Source organism: Chionomys nivalis, chromosome 12 (assembly GCF_950005125.1).
Source record: "Chionomys nivalis chromosome 12, mChiNiv1.1, whole genome shotgun sequence".
Lineage (NCBI taxonomy): Eukaryota > Metazoa > Chordata > Mammalia > Rodentia > Cricetidae > Chionomys > Chionomys nivalis.
In genome coordinates, this window is record NC_080097.1 from 47,189,032 (window position 1) to 47,201,534 (window position 12,503).

The 12,503-nt window shown below is 42.9% G+C and overlaps 1 protein-coding gene across 1 annotated transcript in view; it reads left to right on the top strand.

The window, feature by feature from the left end:
* The window catches only part of Adam2 (ADAM metallopeptidase domain 2), a 45,823-nt gene that overhangs the window by 10,029 nt on the left and 23,291 nt on the right, over positions 1–12,503 (top strand). Inside the window, exons 5-11 of the mRNA XM_057786552.1 lie at positions 1,823–1,899; positions 2,469–2,637; positions 3,414–3,470; positions 4,462–4,533; positions 5,746–5,912; positions 7,301–7,382; positions 11,421–11,557. Coding sequence (XP_057642535.1) covers positions 1,823–1,899; positions 2,469–2,637; positions 3,414–3,470; positions 4,462–4,533; positions 5,746–5,912; positions 7,301–7,382; positions 11,421–11,557 — 761 coding nt within the window. The remainder of the gene's footprint in view (positions 1–1,822; positions 1,900–2,468; positions 2,638–3,413; positions 3,471–4,461; positions 4,534–5,745; positions 5,913–7,300; positions 7,383–11,420; positions 11,558–12,503) is intronic.

Genomic DNA, 12,503 nt, shown 5'->3' on the forward strand with positions numbered 1-12,503 from the left:
TGGTAATTCAAAATCCTCTCTTTTAATGTCGAACTGTTATTCTGTTGTGGTTTTTTTGTTTTGTTTTGACTGTGTGCTACTTCCCCCCCCCCCCTCTCTCTCTCTCTCTCTCTCTCTCTCTCTCTCTCTCTGTACTTTTTTTTGAGACAGGATCTCACTATGTAGCCTTGACTAGCCTAGAACTCACAATGTAGACAGGATTGACCTTAAACTCAGAAATCTGCCTGCCTCTGTCTTCCGATGACTGGGATTAAAGGTGTACACCACATCACCACCACCCCCAAAAATGTATTTTTAATCATGTTCTGGCCATGTTCAATGATGCCATCAAAACACTTATGAACCTTTGAAGAGTTTCCAATCTTGGGCTGGAGACATAGTTCAGTGGTAAAGTCTTTGCTTACCATGCAGGAGGTCTTAGGTTCAAATCCCAGCACTGGAAGAAATCAACTTCAAGCATTTCCGGTCTTGTTCCAGTAATCCACCTGGAGCTAGCACCTGGCTTGCCAGCTTCATGGGTCTTAGTTCCTGCCAGATTCCCGTGTGACCCACAGATTATTTTCCCCACCCTGGAGAGATGACTGTTTAGTGCCACAAAGCCAAAGACAGATCCTAGGCTAAGTGTCAGCAGCACAAGTTTATCAGACAAGGGAGAGCAAACCCCTGGGAGCCTCACAAATTAAATTCTCAGCTCACCTGCCCAGAGAAAGTCACACGTTATCTATGCAGAAAAGATGTGTTTTACTAAGCCACGCACTGCCTCTCTTTGCCCCTTTTATGGTCCAGTGCTTTCTGTTAAGGGTCCTGGTAGGTGTGTCACTTGGTATGGAAGCTACACAGAGGTTAGAGGTTGTCATGTGGTCAGGCTGGTGGCCATCTTGGATTCAGGTTGATTCAAACCACCCTTCCCTGTAAGCATCCTGTCCTCAAAGATGCGAGTGATGTAAATACATCCTCCAGGGTTGGGGTAGGTGGGTAGAAGCAGCCCCTGGAAAACACTGTCTCTCTGCCATGCCACGTCATCAGCCCAAAGGTGGAATGGCACCTGGGCATGCATCTTGGGACCTCCATCAGTGTCATCAACTCTTCCAAGGCTCTGCATCTCATTTCTGGCACCTCTGAAACCCTTGCCACTCCCCAGAACCTGGAAGACTGAACCATTAGAGGCCCCCTGCTCCCTTGCCTGGTGGTGCCCTTGCAGCTGGGGGACCCACATATTAAGAAGCTCCATGAATTTAATGGTCCTGTTTCTGGAGTTATTGCTGGCTTCTCTGAGAGAGCTCTGCATGCCAATCTAACATCTCACTCAAAATACTCTCGAGAAGAAATTTCCCCTTTCAATTCCTTTTACTTGTCTAACCTGCAGAATTAAGTCAAGAGAGGATAAAAACAAAACAAAAAGAGCTTTTGATTATCAATAATTATCCTAATTATCGATAAAGTAAATCATATTTAATGAGACAGAGGCAGGCAGATCTCTGTGAAATCGAGACCAGCTTGGTCTACCTAGTGAGTTCCGGGTAGGCCAGGGCTACATAGTGAGACCCATTCTCAAAGAGAGAGGGTGGGAGAAGAAGGGAGAGAAGGAAGGAGAGAGAGGGAGGGAAGGAGAGGGAGGCAGGGAGAATATATGAAAAATCATGTGGTTGATTACAAAACTGCAAGAGCACTTTGGAAAGCTGTGCTCCCCTCCACCCACTGGTCTTATGGGTCCACTTTTGGAAACAACTGGTGTTTGATAGAATAGCTGACAATCTGTGGTCTCTGACAATGCTGCCTTTACCACAAGGGATACATTGTGCCTTTTCTCTTTCTGTTTCAGAATGCCTGCTACTTCCAAGGATACGTTGAAGGTTATCCAGATTCTATGGTGATTGTTAGCACGTGTACTGGACTCAGGTTGTAATGCATAATTGTATATAAAATGTTGTGGTTTTTTAAAAAAAAAACAAATTTGTGTGTGTGTGTGTGTGTGTGTAAATGTGTGGAGCACAAAATGGATTATAGATGGAAAGATTATAAATGGAAATTATTTTAAAAACAGCTTCTACCCTCATGCTGAATTTAAGTTATTCTTAAATTTGGAGTTCATAAAAAAATTCTCAGGATTTATTTTTTGCTATTTTTATGTGTATATGTGTGTGCCGGCATGTGTACTAGATGAGCACACTGGAACTACAAGTGGTTGTGAGCGCCATATGGAGCTGAGAACCAAACCCTGGTCCTCTGGAAGAGCAGCAAGTGCTCTGAACTGCGCAACCATTTCTCTAGCCCCACAGAGTCATGAGATATTAATAGTTGGAATATCCCAATTGTGTTATTCTTCTGTGTCTCTCAGTGTGTGGCTCTTCAGTAACACAGTAGGACTCAGTGAACTTATGAAAATGCATTAAGTACATGGCAATTGACTGATGCTTTCCTGTGCCATGGTTTATTTATAACTTGTATTTTTTTTTCTTTCTTGGCAGAGGTTTTCTTCAGTTTGGAAATGTTAGCTATGGAATTGAGCCTCTGGAATCTTCCATTGGTTTTGAACACGTGATCTATCAGGTGGAACCTAAGAAAAGAGACGCTTTACTCTATGCCGAGAAGGATATTGAACTAAGGGACCTGAAGTATAAGATACAAAGTGTCACGGTAGGGGATTAATTAGATGGTATCAAGTAATTTTCTGATACACAAATTATTTGTTCACAGACCCCCACACACATAGACATCCCAAGAATGTCTAAAAATGGTTTAATCAGGCCGGGCGGTGGTGGCGCACGCCTTTAATCCCAGCACTCGGAAGGCAGAGGCAGGCGGATCTCTGTGAGTTCGAGACCAACCTGGTCTACAAGAGCTAGTTCCAGGACAGGCTCCAAAACCACAGAGAAACCCTGTCTCGAAAAACCACAAATAAATAAATAAATAAATAAATAAATAAATAAATAAATAAATAAAATGGTTTAATCAAGAGCAAAATATGGGCGAATTGCTCTCGACCTGGCCTGGGGAATTAACTGTGACTAAATAAATATCCAAGAGAGCCACAAATGCTGGCACTGCACATCCGTGGTGCACATTCAACAGACAGACAGACAGACACACACACACAGGTGCACATTAGTTGTTTTTTAATTTAAAAATAAAGATGAAGTTTAAAAGGAATGCCATTCAGCTAACAGAACTACTTACAAGATGAATGAGAACCTGGAGAAAGGACGGGAGAGGTGGGATCAGTGAGAACGCAGAGAAAGGAAGAGAGATGGATTACCTTCTGGATAAGGTGCAGAGTAGGACCGGGAAACAGGTGGAGAGGAGTCTGGAGGAGCTGCCTTGGGAATGCTTCTGGTTCTATTTCTGAAATGAAAATCTCTCCACATTCATCTCACTAGCATTTTGACATCGAGTCTGTGGATTTTTTTTTCCAGCCACCGCAGGTTGTCCCTTACTATGTGGAAATACATATTGTAGTTGAGAAAGAAATGGTAAGTATATTCCAATTGCATTTGTCCTGGATATTGTTTATTAGCAGTGAAGCATCAGGAAAACAATTCTCCCATGTCTCACAGTAGAAGGCAATAACTCGGATTTTAATAATCTCAATTATTTGCACTCTTTTTCTCCCCATTATTCCTTTTGTCATAGCTGGGAATCTTTATTAAAATGCTTTCTCATTTACTAGTTTACCTTCTTACTGAGGAGAGTTATGTACTCACACATACTTGCAAGAACACGTGCACACACAGACGCCTTCTGCCAGTGCTGCAGCAGCCAGCACGCTGAAAACACCGCAGTCAAGATACTACGGGATCCTTGCACCCCAACAGGGAGTCACAGCATGCCACTTTCCAGCCACACCCCTCCCTCCCCCAATCTCACCGGCCTTCATAACCCACTAAAGTGTTCTTCATTTCCAAAGCACTGTATAAATGGAATCACTCAGTATGTAACATTTTGGGAGCTTTTCACATATATACAGATTCTGGGAATTTTCCCAGTCTTAAGTTGCTTCCTGGAGCTGGAGAGATGACTTTGGTTAAGAGCACTTGCTGCCCTTACAAAGGACCTGAGTTCAGTTCCCGGCACCCATGCGGTGACTGACAGACAACAGCCTCTAAGTCAAGCCCATGTGATTCGATGCCCTCCCCTGGCCTCCATGGCCACTGCAGATGCACACATAACAAGCAAAACACTGAGATAGTCACATCTAAATAATTTAAAGCTAACGTTTTCTATCCGGATCTATTATTATCTTTAATTTATTAAGAGTGGAATTTTAGCTTGAATTTTTTCAGATCTTTTTATATTTTCTATTTTCACACTATATGATATGAATAATAAAATAATGCTGATTAAAATATGTTAGTGATTTAAGACATCTTATTGCTTTGCTATATTAAACTTCTAACAGAAGAATTGAATCATCAATGCTGAACAAATATATGTATGTATATAAATGGCAATTTTATTTTACAGTATGAGCATATTGGGGCTGATTCAGCCATTGTCACTCAAAAGATTTTCCAGTTGATCGGACTGGCAAATGCTGTAAGTATTTTCTTTTTTGTTTCTTAAAAAATATTTCACATTTGTGTCTTGCTTACATTTCCATTATTGTGATAAAACACTATATACAACGTAACTTACTGTGGTAGTTTGGATGTAACCGGCCTCCAATACTCATAGGGAGCCGTGGCCGTGTTGGAGGAAGTGTGGTCTTGTTGGAGGAGGCTGGATGACACACACCTTTAATCCAGACCCCGAGGCCAGATGGCACACCTCTAATCTGGGCCACAACTTCTGTTGGAAGTGCATCACTGTGGGGCGGACTTTAAGATCTTTTTCTTAAACTTCACTTCGTGTGGCAGTCGGTCGGCTTTCTGTTGCCTCTGAGTCAAGATGTAGCTCTCTCGGCTCCAGCACCACATCTGCTTGAACACCGCTTTCCTCCCTGCCAGAATGATAATGGACTGACTCTCTGGAACAGTACATGAGCCACTCTCAATTAAATGTTTTCTTTATAAGAGTTGCTGTGGTCATGGTGTCTCTTCACAGCAATAGAAACCATAAAAAAGATGCTTATAGAAGGAAGAGTTTCTTTGGGCTTATAGTTCTGAGGGTTAGAGTCCTTAATGGTGGAGACAGCAGGGCAGGAGGCGGCAGATATGGCAGCTAGAGACGAAAGCTGAGAGCACATGCCTGGAACAAAGAGCAGGAAGCAGAGAGAGCAACTGGGAGTGGTGTTCAGCTCTGAAACCTCAAGCCCCGCCTCCAGTGACACGCTTCCTCCAGCAAAGCCACACTTTCTAAACCTCCCCAAACAGTGCCACCAACCGGTGACCAATATCCAGATGCCAGCACCTACATGGGACATTATCACTGAAAGCACCACACTTGCTGCTGTCCCGAAGAGGCCCCATACCCTCTTTTGTAGAAGGGCATAAAGATGCATGCTGAGTGATGGGAGGCTCATTGAGTTGCTTTGGAGGTTTCAGTTCTTCTACACAGAAAGTAAGTCATTGGAAGGGTTACATACAATGAGACTTTCCTGGGAGAGGAATATGCAAGCATTAAAAGTGTGAGCATTTTAAAGTATCCAGTATAACTTTCAAGATCAGGACACTTACCACTGAGGAACACTTTCAAATGCTGAGTCCAGTGCAGTTAAATGCATGACCTGAACTGATTTTCAGAGCTCTTTTGCCTAGTCCCTTTAGATCATGTCGTTTGAACAGGTTTTCTGTCTGTGTTCTATTTTAGATTTTTGCCCCCTTTAATCTTACAGTAATTCTGTCTTCCCTGGAATTTTGGATGGATGAAAACAAAATCTTGACCACCGGTGATGCTAACGAGTTGCTCTACAGGTTCCTGAACTGGAAGCAGTCTTACCTTGTTCTGCGTCCACACGACATGGCATTTTTACTTGTGTACGTACCTCCTCAAAATGTGACATGTTCCCAGCACTCGGGAGGCAGAGGCAGGCGGATCTCTGTGAGTTCGAGACCAGCCTGGTCTACAAGAGCTAGTTCCAGGACAGGCTCCAAAACCACAGAGAAACCTTGTCTCGAAAAAACCAAAAAAAAAAAATGTGACGTGTTACATCCAGAGAAACTGGCCAGCCTGATCCCTTTTCCAACAATCCACAAGCATTTTAGAGAAAAAGCAAGTTCTCTGTGATTTTTGCAACTGTTATTGGGACAACTTACTATGGTGAAATCATGAAGGTCCCTCACTTGGTTGTCTGTAGTTGAAGCTCATTTCTTCAGTCCAGCTTCCAGGCGTCTTCTTAGCACAGAGCACACATCACTCCATCAAGTGAAGCTCACGACATCTGTCTGAGTTCTGTGAATGTAGGTATTTAGTTTTGCTCTTTGAAATAATAGTAATGATGACTACAAGAACAATGAGGAAACGTTGAGGAAATGGTTGTGTGGTTAGAGGGCTTGCTGTGCATTTCTGAGTCCCCAAGTTCAGAACCTGTACAAAAGCCAGGTGGCCTGTGCTTCTGTAACCCCAGGGCACACACAGATGAACGCGTGCACACACTACGGAAGAATGAAAACACAGAAAGGAAGATGCTTCTGAACAGTCTACAGCAGCAGTCCTCAGCCTTCCCCACGCTGCGACCCTTTAACACAGTGTCTCATGGTGTGGTGACCCCAACCATAAAGTTATGTTTGTGGCTACTTCCTAACTGTAGTTTTGCTACTGTTATGAACAGTAATGTAAATATTTTTTGGAGATAGGGTTCATGACCCACAGATTGAGAACTACTGTTTTAATATACCATGAACGTAATGTGTTGAAATTTTAATATACAAGCCCCGATTTAATAGACTCCTTGTTTTCTATCACTGGCAATTTCGGAACACACATGACATGCAGTACTTTCAGTATTCGGTCACATGCTTGCTTTATATGGCTTGTTAAGGCCACCAGAAGAGGAAGAGACATCACACCTCCCCCTGGACTCTGCCTTGTGCCAGCTTCATTGCCTCGTTTTGCCATTCTAAGGAATTTTATTTATTTTTATATTTATTTCAGAGACTATATCCATTTTATTCTAAAATAGTCACTGCATTGAATTCATCGTCACTATGTTTTGAAGCCCATGTGAAAGTGCGTGTCCTATTTTTAATGGATTTTTATCATTTTTAGAAAATGTAGGAACATCCTAACCCATGTCACACGAATGTCAGTGGAAAATTGAAGAATCTGAATCAGTGAGCAACACTAAACTCTGTCCTGTGGAAACAGAGCGTTAACTCTGCTAACTTTTGCAAAATTATACAATTATCATCTGTCTTCAATTTAGTTATAGAGAAACTTCAGACTACGTCGGTGCCACCTTTCAAGGGAAGATGTGTGACAAGAACTACGCGGGAGGCGTTGCTCTGGTATGCTCCAGCTTTAGTCTGGTTGATTAGAATTCCTGACGGGGGGGGCCTTGCTGCAGAGCTCTTGCTCCTCCACAGAGGACCCAGCTTCCCTTCCTGGCATCCACCCACATCCTTTAGCTCACAACCAGCTGTGACTCCTGCTCCAGGAGATCCGAAGCCCTCTTGTGGCCTCTATGGGCACTACACACACACACACACACACACACAATTAAAAATAGAGTAAATCTGTATAACAAATTGCAGTATAAACAGTATAAAATTAAAGATTTTCTTGATTTGCTACCCTCATTAAAATTTGCGTTATTGTAGGACTCTTAGGGCATTGATACTGTGTAATACTGATATCATTTCACTTTGGTGCTTCTCCCTGTAGAACTTGCTCCTTTCTTTTTTTTTTTTAAGATATTTATTTATTTATTTATTTATTTATTATGTATGCAATATTCTGTATGTGTGTATGCCTGCAGGCCAGAAGAGGGCACCAGACCCCCCTTACAGATGGTTGTGAGCCATCATGTGGTTGCTGGGAATTGAACTCAGGACCTTTGGAAGAACTGGCAATACTCTTAACCTCTGAGCCATCTCTCCAGCCCCCTGCTCCTTTCTTTTGTACAAGCACCAAACATAGTTTGTGCAATGTCTACTGGAGTTTCAGAGAGGCGACATAGAATGATCCCACTCTAATAAGCAAAATGGAGCACAGTGAAGCTGGGAAAGAGAAAATTCATATTTAAAATTTATAAATCATATTTTGGTAAATGTCTCTTTTATTTTATGGAAAAAGTTATTTCCCTGCTCTCTAAAGGTGGGATGTATGACTTCCTCAAACATTCAGATGCAACACACACACACACATATGTGTGTGTGTGTGTGTAGCACTTGGTTTACATACACAGACTGTGTAGTGGTTACTGCAGACAAGTTAATGAACAGTGACCACGAAATGACTTGGTGAAGAAAGTGTCCTCTGTGTGGACAAAAGGACCTGATTCCCCAGTCACCATGTAAGAAAGCTGGGAATGTTAGCTCACACTGTAACCCCAGTGCTGGGAGACAGAGAGCAGAGGATCTGTGGAGCTCCCCAGCAGCCAGTACTGTCCGCACTAAGCGCCATGTCAAGCAAGAGACCTTGTCTCAAAAAGGAGATGGCAAAGAGAAGGATACCTGAGGTGGGCCTCTGGCCTCTACATGCATGCCCGAAGGAGCATGCTCACACATGTACACACACACACAGGCATATACAAGGACACACAAAATAACACAGGTACACATATATAACATGAATGAACACGTTCTCCATCAGACACAGCACTCTGCCCCAAGTGTCTGACTCCTGTAGTTTCCATGGCGAGGGAATCTTTTCCTCAGCAAATGAAAGCCCTTTTCCCCTTCATAACCTTTGAGCATCTGTGAGACAGTTGGCTTGAACAACACTGAGTAGGGTTGACAAATGGCTGTTTTGTCTCATTTGTGATCTCTAGGAGAAGTGCTCTCTGGCTCCAGTAGATGAGATGCTTGCTCTAGGCTGTTATTTAACATGAGAGAAGGCTCAGTTCCCATCCAAATTTTCTTTTTTTATTGCTTTTGTTAAGCTATTCATTTTTCTCTACTCCCCTCCCTACCTCCCCTCTCCCATTTTGCCCTCTCCTGTGACCCCCATGTTCCCAATTTACTCAGGAGATCTTGTCTTTTTCTTCTTCCAATTTAGATCCATGTATGTTTCTCTTATGGTCCTCTTGTTGCCTAGTTTCTCTGAGATTATAGCCTGTAGGTTGGTTTTTCTTCAATTTGTGTTTAAAAGCCACTTATGAGTGAATACATATTACATTTGTCTTTCTGGATCTCAGTTACCTTGCTCAATATGGCTTTTTCTAGATCCATCCATTTGCCTGAAAATTTCAAGATGTCATTTTTTTTCCTGCTGTGCAGTACTCCATTGTGTAAATGTACCACATTTTTCTAATCCATTCTTCAGTCAAGGGGCATTTAGGTTGTTTCCAAGTTCTGGCTATGACAAACAATGCTGATATGAACATAGTTGGTTGAGCACATGTCCTTGTGGCACAATTGCACATCCTTTGGATATATGCCCAAAGTGGTATTACTGGGTCTTGAGGAAGGTTGCTTCCTATTCTGAGAAATCGCCACACTGACATCCAAAAGGGTTGTACCAGGTTGCACTCCCACCAGCAACTCAGAAGTGTTCCCTTTCCCCCACAACCTCTCCAGCATAAGTTGTCATCAGTGTTTTTGATCCTGGCCATTCTGACAGGTGTAAGATGGACTCTCAGAGTTGTTTTGATTTGCATTTCTCTGATGACTAAGGATGTTGAGCATTTCCTTAAGTGTCTTTTTACTCTGTTGAGAGTTCTCTGTTTAGGTCTGTACCCCATTTTCTATTGGGTTATGTGTTCTTTTGGTGTGCAATTTCTTGAGTTTTTTTGTATATTTTGGAGATCAGACCTCTGTCCGATGTGGGTTTAGTGAAGATCTTTTCCCATTCTGTAGGCTGCCCTTATGTCTTGTTAACCATGTCCTTTGCTTTACAGAAGTTTCTCAGTTTCAGGAGGTCCCATTTATTGTTTCTTTCAGTGTCTGTGCTACTAGGGTTATATTTAGGAGGTAGTCTCCTGTGCCAATGTGTTCAAGTGTACTTCTTACTTTCTCTTCTATGAGGTGTAGTGTGGCCGGTTGTAGTGGTGCATGCCAGTAGGATTTGCTGAAGGAGGCAGAGGCAGGAGGATCATGAGCTGGAGGCCAGCCTGGACTTGCCAAGACTGGTGGGGGGTGCTGGGATTGAGACATGGAGGTGGAAGTACAGCAGCCTTTATTTTGCCCTGAGCTAAAGTCTTTTATACTTCTCCTGCTTCTGTGGAAAAACACCTGCCAGAAAGAACACAAACATCCTTGTCAATTACAGACCACAAGGAAGTTCTGCTGTCAGTCAGGGGGAGTGAGGGCAGCTAGATCACAACATATGCTGAAGTCTTTCTTTTTATGGCGATAAATATGGATCTATTTTCATTCTTCTACATGCTGATATTTATTTATGACTATTTTGAATTTTCTAATCATTCATAGTTTGTTTAAAGTGATTTTATTTTACTTTATTTATGTCATGATCTTATTATTTATTAAATTAAATACTTTAATTATTTATTGACTACTTAGGGTTTTTTTGAGACAAGTTTCTCTATGTAGCCCTGGCTGTTCTAGAATTCACTATGTAGACCCGCCAGCCTTGAACTCACAGAAGTCCACCTGTCTCTGCCTCCTGAGGGCTAGGATTAAAGGCATGAGACACCACCACCTGACTGATTACATTTTTGTTTTATTTTTATTTTACGTGCATGAGTGTTTTGCATGTATGTGTATCTATACACAAGTGTGCAGTGCCCTCAGAAGCCAGAAGAGGGTGTCAGATCTCCTGAAACTGGAGTTATAGGCCGGGCAGTGGTGGCGCACGCCTTTAATCCCAGCACTTGGGAGGCAGAGGCAGGCGGATCTCTGTGAGTTCGAGACCAGCCTGGTCTACAAGAGCTAGTTCCAGGACAGGCTCCAAAACCACAGAGAAAGCCTGTCTCAAAAAACAAAAAACAAAAAAAAAACAAAAAAAAAAAACAAACAAACAAAAAAAACTGGAGTTATAGACAGCTGTGACCATCTATGTAGGTACTTGGAATCAAACTTGGGTCCTATGGAAGAGCAGCAAATGCTCAAAACCACTAAGTTATACATATCAATATTCCAACTGGAATTGATCCCATCTAAATTTATTAAATTTACTGTTTCTGAGTGTTTCGCTTACTTACATTATTAAAAGGCACGCATTTTGAGATCATTCCTGTGCTTGCAGTGCTGCCTGTAGCACACTGTTGCAGTGTGGGTTGCGCTTCCGTGACTAGCACCAATGCATGCTTCCCCTTTATTTGACCGTGTGGCTATTGTGAGTAACCAATCACGTTTTCCTAGCTCAAGTAAGATGCTTTCCACAACGCATACACATACTTATGGTCTGGTGTGTTTTCTTTCCAGCACCCCAGAGCTGTAACTCTGGAATCATTGGCGATTGTTTTAGTTCAGCTCCTGAGCCTCAGCATGGGGATAACATATGACAATGCAAGCAATTGCCACTGTGGAGTGTCCATCTGCGTGATGAACCCGGAAGCAATGTAAGAGCCTTGGCTCCCATGCCTCACCTCCAGAGTTTCTAATACGTTAATTCCTGTCTATTTAGTTAAAGAAAACTAACCCGTTAAAAACCAGCCATCATAGGTATCTGTTGCTATGATAAAACACCATGATCAAAAGCAGCTTGGAGAAGCAAGGGTTTATTTCACCTTACACTTTCATGGCCTCATCCATCAGGGAGACAAGTTAGGGCCAGAACTGAAGCAGAGGAGTCTGCTTACTGGCTTGTTCCTCATGCCTTTCCCAGCCTGCTTCCTTATTCAGCTCAGGACACACCTCCCACAGCAGAATGACCCTCCCACATCAACCATTAATCAATAAAATGGTCCACGGGCCAATCCTGGGGAGGCGTTTTCTCAGCTGAGCTTTTCTCTTCCAGATAACTCCAGCCTGGGTCAAGTTAACAGAAACTGGCCAACAGAGCAGGCATTCTGCCACCTGGGCCACAGCCCCGGGCCAATGCAGGGTTTCTTAACAACCCAATGGCTTCATTGGGAACTCCTAAAAGCCAGTTGGTGAGGAAAGAAGCTCTTGTTGTGGTGATGGTACCTTACCATGCTGAAGTAGTTACGCTCCGAACCAACCATGGTGGGGATGGCGAGTGTCTCAGTGAGCAGAATTCAAACAACTCCTTAGACTTGGCCGCTTTTGTGAGAGAGGTGCCAGGGAACCTGGTTGACCCGGATTCCTGCGCTGTAGCACTGACTTAGGCCTTTGGTCAGGCTGTAACATTAACACTGTACAGTCAGAGACAAGCAAGGGTGGAGAAGAAGCATGAGGAGCTATTCAGACCCAGCACAAAACACAGTTGATGCTCTGGGTCACTGAGCTTCACCCCAAAGGATTCAATCAACCCTAAAATCAAATTGTATCAGTTTTCCTAGTCCCTGCTTCCTGAAGCACAGCATGCTGGGTTATTTGCCCAGC